The sequence below is a fragment of the Hermetia illucens genome, chromosome 5, assembly GCF_905115235.1.
Source record: "Hermetia illucens chromosome 5, iHerIll2.2.curated.20191125, whole genome shotgun sequence".
Lineage (NCBI taxonomy): Eukaryota > Metazoa > Arthropoda > Insecta > Diptera > Stratiomyidae > Hermetia > Hermetia illucens.
Window position 1 is genome coordinate 65,147,043 of NC_051853.1, and position 13,069 is coordinate 65,160,111.

Here is a 13,069-nt window from a genome sequence, read left to right on the forward strand (position 1 = left end):
TGGCGCAGCAATGTCTAATCTCATTACGGTATTGAGCTAACAGTTCCCACGTTCATATCTCCTTGAAAAAATTAAGATCTGCGAGATTCCGATGAGCTGAGGGTTACGAATGCATTTATTGTATCCCTGTTTCTTATATAAGGCGTTTAAAAAAAATTGAAATTTATCGGCTGGTATAGTATAATGTAACAAAGGGGGTACCAACATCTATCTCGAAAGAGCTTATCATCTAATTGTGACTTACCTTCGCTTGCATGTCGTGATTTGGTTTACCGCATGGGAACAGAATGCCGACCCCCTAAATACAATGTGGGCTGCCCTTGCGATCCTACCGCTATTCAGTATTGAGAAAATTTTCTTATCTCACAAACGATAAAGACTCTACACAATCCGCCCAAGAGTATCGATGAACACTGAATTACCATCAAAAGTGTCTTATCTCAGGCGAAGTGAAACTGTAGTTATCGGCCAGGTCCCACAAAGACACCACAAGATTCAGCTAAGTGCGGAAACGTGGACGCGAAGCTGGTGTGTGTTGTGACAAAAAGATTGTAGGAATTTGGCGTGATGATTCAAATAATTTCTGAAGAACTGCTACTTCCACTTATGTGGGAATCCTGGGATTTTGAGATCTTTCAATGAATGGAAGAAGAAGATGGTCATCAAGATTATGGAAAAGGGTTAAAGTGCGACAGAGGGCAGAGTAGTCTCCGGCCAGGATGGCAGACGAGTGGGTCGTCCTTGAACTATCAGACGCAAAACAATAGAGGAATACTGCAAGCATTTCGAAAAATCGCGGGGTAAGGAAGTCGAAGCATAGAGAGGAACCGACAGCGATGGCGATTATGTTAACTTTTGAATCCAACGTACAATGGTATTATTTGCTGTATGCGGGAACGAAGAACAGACAAAGACAAAGCCAAAGACTTTTGCCTAATGATGATCTATTAGCCACCGAGTGAGTTGGGGAAAGGAAGCCATGAACAACAACCGGAATCCGGTTCAGGCCTGGCTTAGTAAGAAACTCCAGACATCCCCGTTTGGTGCCGAGGTCCAATTCGATATCCCTAAAAAGTCCTAGCCTACGCCATCGCTCCATGTTAGGCAGGGTCTACCATGCTTTATCCTTCTTTTTCTAATATAGGTATTGCCCTTATAGACTTTCCGGGCAGGATCATCTTCGCCCACACGGAATGAACGATCCGCTTATCGCAGTTGTTGGCAGTTGTGATTTTCGACCTTAGACCTTATTGTTCTCATTTGACCAGTGCGACTTGATGTTGTCGCTTATTTGTTCTTTAGTGCTGACTTTGTCACCATGCACGTCGTCTCACCTTCATTAATGTGCAGCCCAAAATCTCGCTCTGCCTGCTCGATCTGGATAGATTGTGCATCTCGAGTGGTTCTTCCCATGATGTCAATAACGTCAGCATAGGTTAGTAGTTGGGTGGTCTTGAAGAAGATAGTGCCTCTCGCATTAACATTAGCATCACCGATTATTTTTTCCAGGGCCACGATAAAGAGGATGCACGGTAGGGCAGGGTCAGCCTAGCCAGTCGTATTAATTTGATCAGGACACCGAGTTCTCTCACGCCGTGTCAAGTTTTACCTTGACGACACTATCATAGGCGGCCTTAAGTAAATGAAAAGATGGTGCAACTGACAGCCATATTCCAATATCATTTGCCGCACGGACAAAATCTTATCTGGGTCTGATTTGTCTGGAGTAAAGCCTCTTTGGTATGGGCCGATGATGTTCTAGGCATATGCGGTTATTTGGACTAGTAAGATAGCGGAGGCTATCTTATAGATGGTACCTAGCAATGGAATACCTCTATAATTGTTGCACTGCACTCTCTTTCTATGTATGTGACTGATAATGCTTCGTTGCCAATCGTCAGGCATTGATTCGCTGTTCCACATCTTGGGCATAAGATGAACCGCTAAGTGTAGTTGTTGCCTCCATATTTAACCATTTCGGCTACAATTCCATCGGCTCCTGGGGACTTGTGGTTTTTAAGACGATGGATTGCACGGACTGTTTCTTCCGTGCTTGGTGGTGGCTACATTTGTCTCTCGTCTTCGGTTGGCGGAACTGCTAACTAACCGATATTTTTGGTTATTGAGTAATTCCTAAAGTACTCAACCATCGCTCCAATATACCTATACAGTTAGAAATCAGATTTTCCTCTTTGCATCGGCAGGACGAGCATAGAGGTGTATAAAGCTTCATTCCGCTGACTTATTCGAGAAACTCCCACACCTGGTGCAGTTGCTCCGTGTACTTCTAGAGTCCACAGGCTTGTTGGTTCTCCCGGATTTTCTTTTTCCGAAATTAAAATTCCGTTGCTAGCTTACATTCATTGTCGAACCAGTGGTTCTGACTTTATCGTGACTGAGGCCAAGTATGTCTGTGACAAGAACAATGATAACGTTTTTCAGGTGGTTGTGAAGATCAAGCATCAACACTTCCTCTTCAGGACGTCTGATAGCTGCGGTTATTGCGTCCGTTCCGAAGGACTCTGTTATAGATGGATTCAGTGTTCATTCGGTTAATCGGGCTCGGAGGACCCTGCCAACGGGATAATTGTCCGAGCTTATATTGGATTCCATGTACGTTCTGATATTCATCAAGACTGAAAGGTGACCGCATTCGATTAACACGTGGTCAATTCGGTTGAAAGTGGTCCCAACTGGAGAGATCCACGTATGTTTGTGAACCGTTTTCCGCGCAAACTAGGTACTTCCTACAATTATTCTGTGTGATACTGCCAGTTCGATGATATGTACTCTGTTGTTATTGGTGGTATTGTGTAAGGTATCGTAGCCAACGTATCCCCTGTATATTGGCTGTTAAAATCTTCAAGTGTGATTTTGATGTCATACCTGGGACAGGCTTCGCCTCGTAGAAGGTATCCTTCTCCGACTCTTCAATCTCCTCTGTAGGGCATGTTCTTTAATGAACTCCCAGCACATGGTTTACTGGTTGGGCGCTATAATTTATGTTTAGCGCATCACTTGCGACGCTATTTTATCAGCTAGACAGGATATGGACTAGCTGCACCTTTTCTGTACAAGGAGCGCACGTTCCATGAGAAAGTGCTCAAATCGTTATTCCGTTTTCATGGCTGGGCTCGTCATTGCAAATTCGATCGAGTCCGAGGCTCCTTTCGTGGCTCCGTAACTTTGGTTTTCCATGTAGGGTTGTCAATCCTACCTAACCCCTAATCTGTAGGACAGTTATCGATGAAGAGAAAAATAGCTTCCCTTTGCGCCTGCCGTTTGCCGTAATCGGGTGGAGAGCACCTATTCAGGGCGTAATGCAATATGATGCCCAAAATGAATTTCAGGCACCGAATCTCTTTCTCTCGCGCTCATGGATCCATGGATGTCTTCCCTTCCAGTTAAAAGGACGCAAGGTATTCGTCTTGAAGTAGGTGGAAAGTTACAAAAAGTTCTGTTGAACATAGCATGTAAGCACATTGATGTAGTACGATGTTTATCTGAAATGTCGAAAAGGTTGAGGTAGGCAGATTGAAAATATTGGCATAGAGATCATCTAGGATCCACTTGGCAAATTTGACAACATTAAAAAAAAGATTGTGGAAAAATTTTCACACTTCGTAAATTCAGGAGCCACATAAGGTTTTGGAAGATTCAACAAAGGTTCCATTAACTTTGCTAAATTATTTTTTTATTACATATATTCTAAAAGCGAACCTTATGGTTTTGAATGGTAGATAACGCAGGGAAAAATCTGTAGCGAAAAAGTTTGAACTTATGAATATTGTGTGGAAAAAACTGAGGTGAAAACTAACTATTAAAATGTATATTCCGAGCCCCCGAAAAAAATCAAGCTTTGATGGAATCACCCCATTCACCCTCTTTCTTGTCAGGTCTAATTGCATACATTATAATAAAATTGCTTATAGTGCGCTGCCCATGTGTAGCGCTTGGATAATATAAGAATTCCTAAACACACTTTGGTGGGCTACGTTCAAGATAGGCAACCACCGGGGCAACCATGAAATCGTTGAAAGTTCCAAAGAACTGTTTGCCATTCTTTCATTTTCCTCCAACTTAATCGTTTATCGTTAGTTAGGGAATTAAAATCCAAAGTTGGTTACTAATTCCACAGTCACATCCAAAGCACATCAAAACTTCCACCAGAAAATCATATTGAAACATCTGAGATGCTTAGCAATCAGACCTTATCAGTAGATTTATTACGAACTGGCGGATGTTTGGCTTGCATAATTATATCAACAAAATGTTACCGGGAAAATTATAAACAAATAAAACAATAAAATAGTTTGAATTTTTGTTAAATAAATAATTTATTGTAATATTAAGTTGAATAAATAGGAACAACTACATTCTCTTCTTTGATGGCAATTATTGTGGTGGTCCACCTCGAACCGTAGCCAAAACATTGGCTCCTTGTTGGGCAATTGCGATTCCTTGAATTCCAGCATCACGAACTCGCTGACCAAGTTTCTCCTGTCATGAAATAGTTAATTTTGTTAATGCAGATAATCCTTACGGAATTACGGAGACTTACCACAGGCTTGAAGACTTTCTTCCACCAGCCAGCTTCACTTTGGCCAGCAAAAGCAACGATAAGAATGGTGAAGACAACAAAAAGTTTAGTGAAATTCATTTTGATTTCTGTTAGCGATTTGGAATTAGCTTGAGCTATCTTGAGATACTCGAAAGTTTGATATTGAACTGATATCGTTTGTGCACGGGCAGCACGTTTTTATAGAAAGTTGCAAATAAACGTAGATAACGACACCGGCCGTGTTTAAAGATTGTTTGCGATAATGGTGAGTATTTTAAAAAGCCCCGAATTCGACGACACGTTTTCAACGCGGATGAATCAATTCAAGACACCTTTGTCGGAACTTGGAGCAATCCTGAGGTGCTGCTGTTTTTACGTTCATTTGTAACTTATTTCCCGACACCTATGAATGTACAGCATTTATGAATATTGTGCCTACATGTGCGGCCATGAAATAATTACAGAAGGGGAATTTTGAAGGAATACCCATCGTCTTATAGTTATTTATATGAATATGGAGTAAAAACGGTTTACGATCAGATGCTTTTGCTGTTTTGAAATAAGATAGAATTATACAAATGGATGATTTGTAAATATAATATTGGCACATGTATATTGATAAACGTCTGTTCGATAATAGATTCATAATTTAATAATGGAATCAATATTGTTTGTAAAAAGTATTTTCCCACAAACTACAGCCATTTTTCTTCATTCCCTGTTAATTCGATTTACTAGTTTTCTCTGAATGTTTCAATCGGTATGGAGAGAGTCCACCATCCGAGTTTTCACTCAAGTTTCCCATTTAACGACTCTTGAGACTTATTGGTCCTTTTTCAGCAATGCGATAACCTCATATTTTTTCGCTTTTGACCAAGGAAATGTTTCGTATTTCTGTTTCCAGCGTCGCTTTGATAATGGCACTAATTAGAGTAAGCAATGTTCCCCATATTGGAATACCGGTGGATAATACAATATAATTTCAGACTTTGCAGATGGAGAGGGATGTGATGAATATTTTTACAATTTCGGTCCCGTCTTTCTAATTTCGAGCATGAAAAACAGAGTCCCTACACGTACTTTACAAACTTTTTTTTCAATTTTGTTATTAGAATATATCTAAATTATTTCCAAGAATAATCATACAAGAAAATTAAAGGCTGTTTGGGAGCAGCAATTATACTTTAATATATTTGCATTCCGAACAGTTAATAGTTCTTTAATAATAATAATCGTTGGTGCAACAATCCATATTGGATCAGAGCCTTGAAGTGTGTTAGAGCACTTCATTCAAGACCGTAACGGTACACTAGGAGGCAATGTGGTCAGCATTGCGCTCGCCCGAGATTATTACCCTGATTTGACTCAGGTACTCATTCACAGCTGTCAAAAATATGAACTTAAAAGTGAGGAACCTTAATAAAAGTATAATAAAACAAAATAAATTTTGGAAAAATTGTCAATATCGTTGGGTGAGAGTGTTTGAGTAAAGCTATGATCATTAAAATAAAAATTGGAAACATTTTGCTTTACTAATCTTTTATTTATTTGCAGATATGCGTACTTCGGAGGTTGGGTTGGATTCAAAGGAGAAATTGTATTTCTTGTATTTCTAGACAATCGGATGGGTAACTAAATCCTCATTTTCTCCTTTCCCTGATTACTCCTCCCGTTTGCTGTCTAAAACCCGCACCCACGGAATCTGACAGCATTAAGCAATACAGCATATTTATTATGAAGGTTCGGAATGAGGAGAATGAGGAGAAGAGTATATCAAGGGCACCTCTCGGACAGCACTGCATGACCTTCATAGCACCTGAACGTGAATTCTTTGGATCCTGTTAAATTTGGTCCATTGTATTTCTTGCGCAGCGCCGGCCAACACACAATAGATCCATACGTTAGGATGAGACGGACCACAGCGGTGTACATCTAAAGAACCTGGATTGCACGGAGGCCATTATGTTAATTCTTAGCAGATAAACTTCCGTTGTGTTGATAGTTGGCTAGTTTAGTGAGGAGCCGCAGCTCCATGCGCTCAGGTCTTTGAGGCCTAACAACCTATCTACTACCCATAAAATTGCCTATTCAATGGCCTCCCAGCAGTAAACGTTGAGATAACCACGTTAGAATCAGTTCGTAGATCCGAGGTATAGTGGCATAGTGTCGCTCCAAGAACGGTGCCTTAAGGGACACAAGCTTGCAATTTGTACTCGCAAGTCTTGAAGCTTTTGTATTTAACACTGAATTTGCCCTCCAAGATTCCAAAATTCCATGAAACTGTGCTGGAAGCAGCTGCTTTATTTTAAAAATCAAACTTCACCTGTGTGAGATACACATTGTCGAAGGATTGCACCACATCCAAAAAGACAGTTGAGCAATAGTTCATCCTCCAGTCAACTACTCATTTCAGAGGCGATCCTGTGACCTTCCTCGATTGTCTAGCGCATCTCTCGAAAGCCACGCTGATTGTGATGAATCACTCTGATTTTCACTAAACATGGAAGTACTAGTTATGAGGACATCTTTGAAAGGATGGGTAGCAGACTTATGGGCGTGTAGGACGCAACATGCGTTTGGTCCATTCCACATTTAGGAATCATTGTAATTTTTGAATCCTTCCAATCCCTTAGGAAATAGACAAGAATTGTGTTGACTCTGTGAGTGGTTGCGAACCCTGCAAGTTCCTTTCACATTTTCTTAAAAAACTCGAGCAGCTTGCTTGGCTTCCAGTCACGATACGAATCCCTCTGCCATCAGTGAGATTTGAACCGCGACCGGGTGTAGCGGCAGCTTAGGGTGCTAACCACTGAGCCATTCGGAAGTTTGTTTTCGATAAGCTGACCAAATTCAGTCGGGCGTTTTGGGATTTTTGAAGGGGTAGGGAATGTCTACAGCGAGATTCAGAGTGCATGGTATCCTGCTGTAATCAGACCAGATACTTTAATGCATCTTCCTCTTTTTCTTTAGTCTTTGTTCCGTTCACAAGCGGGGTCGGGCGCGTGGTCGGGTTCGCTATTTTATTTCATCAAGGGCCTGATCTGGATGTAGTCGCGATGTCTTTAAATCACCGTCCAGTGCACCAAGCCACCGTTGTTTTGGCCGGCCTTTTGGCCGCTTACCATCGCCTGCTTCATGGGGATCGGTAGTCAAAAATTCTGTTTTACTCAGATTGAATCTGGGACCGTGTAGCATGAAGCGATCATTCCATTTTTAGACAAGTTGCTCGAGAACATTGTTGCTATTGGACGCTAGCGAAACATCATCTGTATAAAGCGGTGTATAGGATGCTGGACGTTGGATGTCCCTTGTCACAATGTCCATAACCATTGTCAGGTAGTAGGGCGATATAAGTTAAAAGTAGAGTCAATGCATCGCGGCCTATCAATGGGTTCACTTTTCTTGGTGCGACGATAGGCATCAGACATTGTAATTCTTTGGGTGGTGCTGATCGGTCGTGATTCAGTTAATTCAAGGGGATGTGTACGTTCCCCGTTAGCGCATGCCCCAGTTTAATCAGGGTCACATCATTAAATCTTAGCTCCGGGCACATAAATGCGTGCAGGGTCTTCCTGGTGAAGATGCATGCCCAAGGCCTATTCCGATTAGAGAAGGGTAATGAGCTAAGCATTACGTGATGGCTTGTGGTACTATTTTCAACTTCTGAAGCGCAGGGAACGGTTCTTGGGCTATTGCTTCGATTGATTTCCGGTCCAGTCCACTTGTCTTTTAAATATGACCAACCAAAATCCAACAAATGCCCCTTGCCCAATTATGCAACTTTAACCTGAGGCATAACTAGACCAGACCGTTAATGTTGGGTGAGAATTGCCTATATGATATCTGAGTCAGCGCAATTCCTAGTGCTTCTTCACTCCTCAATCGTAGAGCATTGGCCTAGAGTTTTCTCGCTCTACTTACTCGGGGTTCACTATAATGTTTGCAGAAAACAGCGTGTAAAACGTAGTGAGCTGAAATGCTCAAAAGAATGCTCATTCGTTCCCGAGTCTGGATTGTACAAAGGCATACAAGCGCATGTCGACGGGACACTTTAGTTGAGCTGCACTTAGGTGGCGTGCATCGCCAACTTTCGCCATTTTTAGTTTTTTCTTGGATAGTTCTACCTTCTTGCTTTATTCCAGTCGATTCGAATGGTCATTTTTGTTATCCTTCTCCTTCAGACAATTTAGACAATTCAAATACAAAAGAAAGTGCACAAAAAGGCGCGGATACAGAATTGTTGAACTATCGAGATACCACGCTTATGGATAATGTTGCAAAATTGTTTACTGGCGTAGTACTCCACCTAACTTACATGGAATCCGGGAAGGAGTAGTTTGGGTGGCGCTGAGGCCATCTCACGATAGGTGCTATATTTAGTGATGGCTTAACACAGACTCAAGATGATGTTCGCCTGCATTGCGGTTTAAAAGCTAGATATAAAAATAGTGCACTGGGTACGATGGCTGTGAAATTAAGATTACATGAAATCTGTGTCAACATTTGGATTATAATAGCTTGCGAAACTAAATGAACAAGAATAAGCAATTATAACAAATACGTCCAACGCAGAGGATCATCATCAGACGTTGGTTCATTTCTTTACTGAAAGCAGCGTGACTGAAACTGGTGGCCAGGTGTGTTCGCACTTTTATGTACATTCGCAAGCATAACTCGACACTAGAGGCAGTTTATCAGATACCTACCCTGAACTATGATGAAGGATTGCAAGAAAGATGACTCATTCATATGGAACAATTTCATCTTTAATGGTAAAGTTTTAGGAACTCTTAAAAAATAACAACAGGAAACGGGAGGATTGGTTTTGTATTTTTTATGTTAAAGGTAAATAGATATTAACTTAACAGTTCAGGTCTATTAGTAACGTGAAACCATGTGATAGCTCAGAGAATTATTACTGGCGATTTACAAAATTCAGTCTTTATAGAGTGACTCTAATCAAAAATTCCGGAAACTGAAGAAACTTTTGTTTTTACACATTTAGAAACCAATAACCCACTTACGAGTACAGTAGTACGAGTACTGCGAGTGCTAGCAAAATTAATAAAACTATTTATATAAGGTAATTAATAAGAACATACTTTATTTATCATAAATACAGGACGGTAGAGGAAGACATTAACAAATAGAACTATATATTAATTTAAGGAAACATTCACTGTGGGGGACCACCTCGAACGGTTGCCAAAACATTAGCACTTTGCTGAGCAATTCCGATTCCCTGAATGGTAGCATCACGGACTCGTTGACCAAGTTTTTCCTAATTAACGGAAAGTTTTGTGAGTAAAAAGATTATATTGTCATATAAAAGTACGACTTACCACTGGCTTGAAGACTTTCTTTCACCAACTAGCTTCACTTTGACCAGCGAATGCAACAATAAGAATAGTAAAAACAATAAAAAGTTTTGTCAATTGCATTTTGATTGGGTTTTCAGGTAGTTTAAGCGAATTGGGTTAAGATTTAATACTGGGAGGTGAAAATTTAACTGATACCGATCTTTCATCGGCGCTGACTTTTATAGTAAGTGATAAGAAAGATATTACTGGAATGGGAATCCCGATGTTCGGCAAATTTTTACAGTATCTGTTTGATAAAAATTGGCAGTTGTTTTTCATGTTAATAGATAGTCACCCAATATACATAGTGGCAGATATACATATATGAAAATATTGACAGGCATAAAGCGCTAATAGGTTATGAAATCACTGATAGGGCTACAGTGCTTGGGAATTCCCAAGTTAAGGACATTTTCTAAGCAAGAAGATTTCATAAAGGGTCAAAAAGAAAACACAACCGCTAGGAGCAAGTGTAGTGTTCAAGTGTCTTCAAAGTAGTTTTAAGCAAGCTATACGGGACACTATATAGGAGCAATCGTACCTAGATGTGAATTTTAATTTTGAGATGCTGGAAACAGTCGCTGTGAACACGCAGGAAAAACTATCTCAAGTGGTTTCTGGGCAAATAAAGCTATTAACGCATTTTACGCCCCATTAAGGTAGTGACTCCTTTGTGAATTGGAGATTAAGTTATTCTCTTTCTCTAACTTTTATAACAATTTCAACCGAAATAGCTGCCTGTAATCTTCGTATCTTCTTCAGAACCACGATTTGGGCTTGGAAAGGTCAGGGAATCTTGGATATTTCTCACGGAGTGGAAGAAGGGAGTTAGATCTCCTCTTTAGTGCCACCACAGGAATGATAACAACCAGACCGATATTTGATTTTTCCATTATGTACGTCCTCTTGAGATCATAAGAAGCACATCCGGTAAATTCGTAACTGTTGGATGGTATTCGTTGCGTAATTGTTCAAAAATTTGCGGACCGTGATGGTGTTGGGAGACGGTGAGTTATCGTGGTATAAAATCCATGAGTTCTTTATGGTTATCATTAACTTCTTTTAGGGCACAGCGAGTTGACCACACCTGCGGTATACACTTGTTTTTTCCCGGTAATGTGAGAAGTTTTCACTCCTCCTCCACTGTGCTATGCTTGTTCTTCAGGCTTTGTCGTGATTAGAAGCGGGGTCGGCTCGTCTTGGTCGGTTTTGCGAGTCAAATCACCGTCCAGCGTATAAAGCTATCTTTTTTTTCCCAAGGATTTTTGGCCGTTTCCCATCGACTTCGATGTTCAGACTAATCTTGGCGAGTGATGTCTCTTACGCAATTCTTCCACGATCGGTGCAATCTCATATTGATGACGGATATTCTCATTTCGGATGTAATTATGGCGTGCTACGTCAGAATTTAAAACTATGGAGGGGAGACAAGGCAGTAAATTTTGGATTTGGGCATTTATAGATGCGTCGATCATAAAAAAAGCTAATTGCCGAACGTTACTTTATCGAAGTTTCACCGACGTGTGAAGCAATTCTATAACACAGTTGACAATGGCTGCCACTTTAGATTCAGCCTCTAACCGAGTTGCGTGAAGCGAACATTCCACTTTTAGATAAGCTGCTTGAGACCAACTTCGTTATGAGATGGTAGGAAAAAACTCATCTGCATAGAGCCCTGTGTAGGGTGTTGGACGTTGGCTATCCCATGTGAAAGAGAGTGTCCATAACAACAACAAAGAGTAGTGGCCAAAGCGCACTTTCTTGATGGACACCTACATAGATACGAAGCGGTTTTAATACATCTGCTAGACTTCGTATTTTACTCTAGGGATAATTGTGGAGCAATTTAACCCAGTCAGCAAGTTTTTCTGGTACTAGGTGTTCACACTTAGCATATCAGATAAGTTTGGTAAATTACAAGCAAGGAACGAGACATCGCTACCATTACTGAAGTCGTTTTTATTATCCGTTTGTCTATTTCTCTGCATCTTGGTTTGATAAACAGTAAAAACAAACATTTTAAGTGGCAGTATAAGAAAATCGACTCCGGCCCCTGTGGTGGCGCATACCAAGTAGATAATTCCAAGTCAAATGCAAGTGCGCTCAACCGGTTGCTTAACTTAACCTGCTACACAAAATAGTGACGAGTCTTTCCTCGTGAACAGTATTTTTCTAACCCTCTCACTGTTTAGGCAGGTTCCGTCGTGGAGAAAAAAGTAATTGAAAAAAGCGCCTAGTTAGGATAGCGATGATCAAAATACCATTAAACATGGAGTAGCATTTTTCATATAGAAAAAACTGTACATCCAAATTAGACTACACGAACGAATAATATGTAGGAGATTACTCTTGATTAGCCACAAGGAAGTAAGTCTTTGAAAATCAGTTTTGATAACTTAGCTAAAGGCGCGCACGAAAAGGATAATAACACTCCTTTTAAAGAATATCTTCAATTCTAGGAAATAAAGTAGAAGGTAGTAGAAAGTCGAGGTGGGCCTTTCCGTTGATATTTCACATAGCTACTATGTACATATATTGCATATTGGGAAAGTTTCCTTTAACTTCACATAAAATAATGTCACTCACTGCATGTGTGAGAGTCACAGTTCCATTATCCCCAACGAATATCATGTCAATAGGAGTAGATTTCAAAAGATAATGACACCCACTCAAACAAAGAGACCAATAGAGAGACGGTTAACCGGCTTCAATAAGATTTTTTTTAAAATGCAAAATTAAATAAGTCAGAAACTGGAAGCTTGGTGATATGAAAGGATTTGTTGATTTTTTACGTTAGAATATTTGGGTACATGATAGTTTTATAACATGGGCACATGATGATTCTATAATAATAATAGAATTTTCACCAAATTTTCCAGCACCTACTGGATCTAGGGCGAACTTAAGGGGGTCAACCCGTGTGATTTTTTGATATTCGGAGTCGTTCGGAAATGATAGTGCTAAACACGTGATAAGCCACATGCCAGATTTATGTCGATCGTCGTAATATAGCTCGTATTTATCGGTCCTAATGACATTCTATCGGTCCGAATGACGCATTCTACTTTTTAAATGCGTATTTCTTGAAACTGCATGTTGAAAATCGGCTGCCATCATAGCCCAAAATCTATCCAATGAAATTATTTGA

General features: G+C 40.3%; 1 protein-coding gene and 1 pseudogene across 1 annotated transcript; both read right to left on the bottom strand.

Annotated features, from left to right (window-relative positions):
* Window positions 1-4,378: 4,378 nt before the first annotated feature.
* LOC119657650 (cecropin-like peptide 1) lies at window positions 4,379-4,745 on the bottom strand. The gene is made up of 2 exons (XM_038064663.1): window positions 4,562-4,745; window positions 4,379-4,500 (listed from the first exon to the last, which is right to left on the bottom strand). The coding sequence occupies exons 1-2, from the start codon at window positions 4,658-4,660 to the stop codon at window positions 4,396-4,398; spliced, it is 204 nt and encodes a 67-aa protein (XP_037920591.1). The 5' UTR covers window positions 4,661-4,745; the 3' UTR covers window positions 4,379-4,395.
* A 4,706-nt stretch (window positions 4,746-9,451) lies between these two features.
* Window positions 9,452-10,060, bottom strand: LOC119657710 (annotated as a pseudogene).
* Between the last annotated feature and the right edge of the window lie 3,009 nt (window positions 10,061-13,069).

What these genes read in the sequence shown, in the direction of transcription:
- LOC119657650 (XM_038064663.1), bottom strand. Translation starts at nt 4,660, where the DNA reads ATGAATTTCACTAAACTTTTTGTTGTCTTCACCATTCTTATCGTTGCT. An exon ending in AGAAAGTCTTCAAGCCTGTG is followed by an intron (nt 4,501 to 4,561) that starts GTAAGTCTCCGT and finishes ATTTCATGACAG; the next exon opens with GAGAAACTTGGTCAGCGAGT.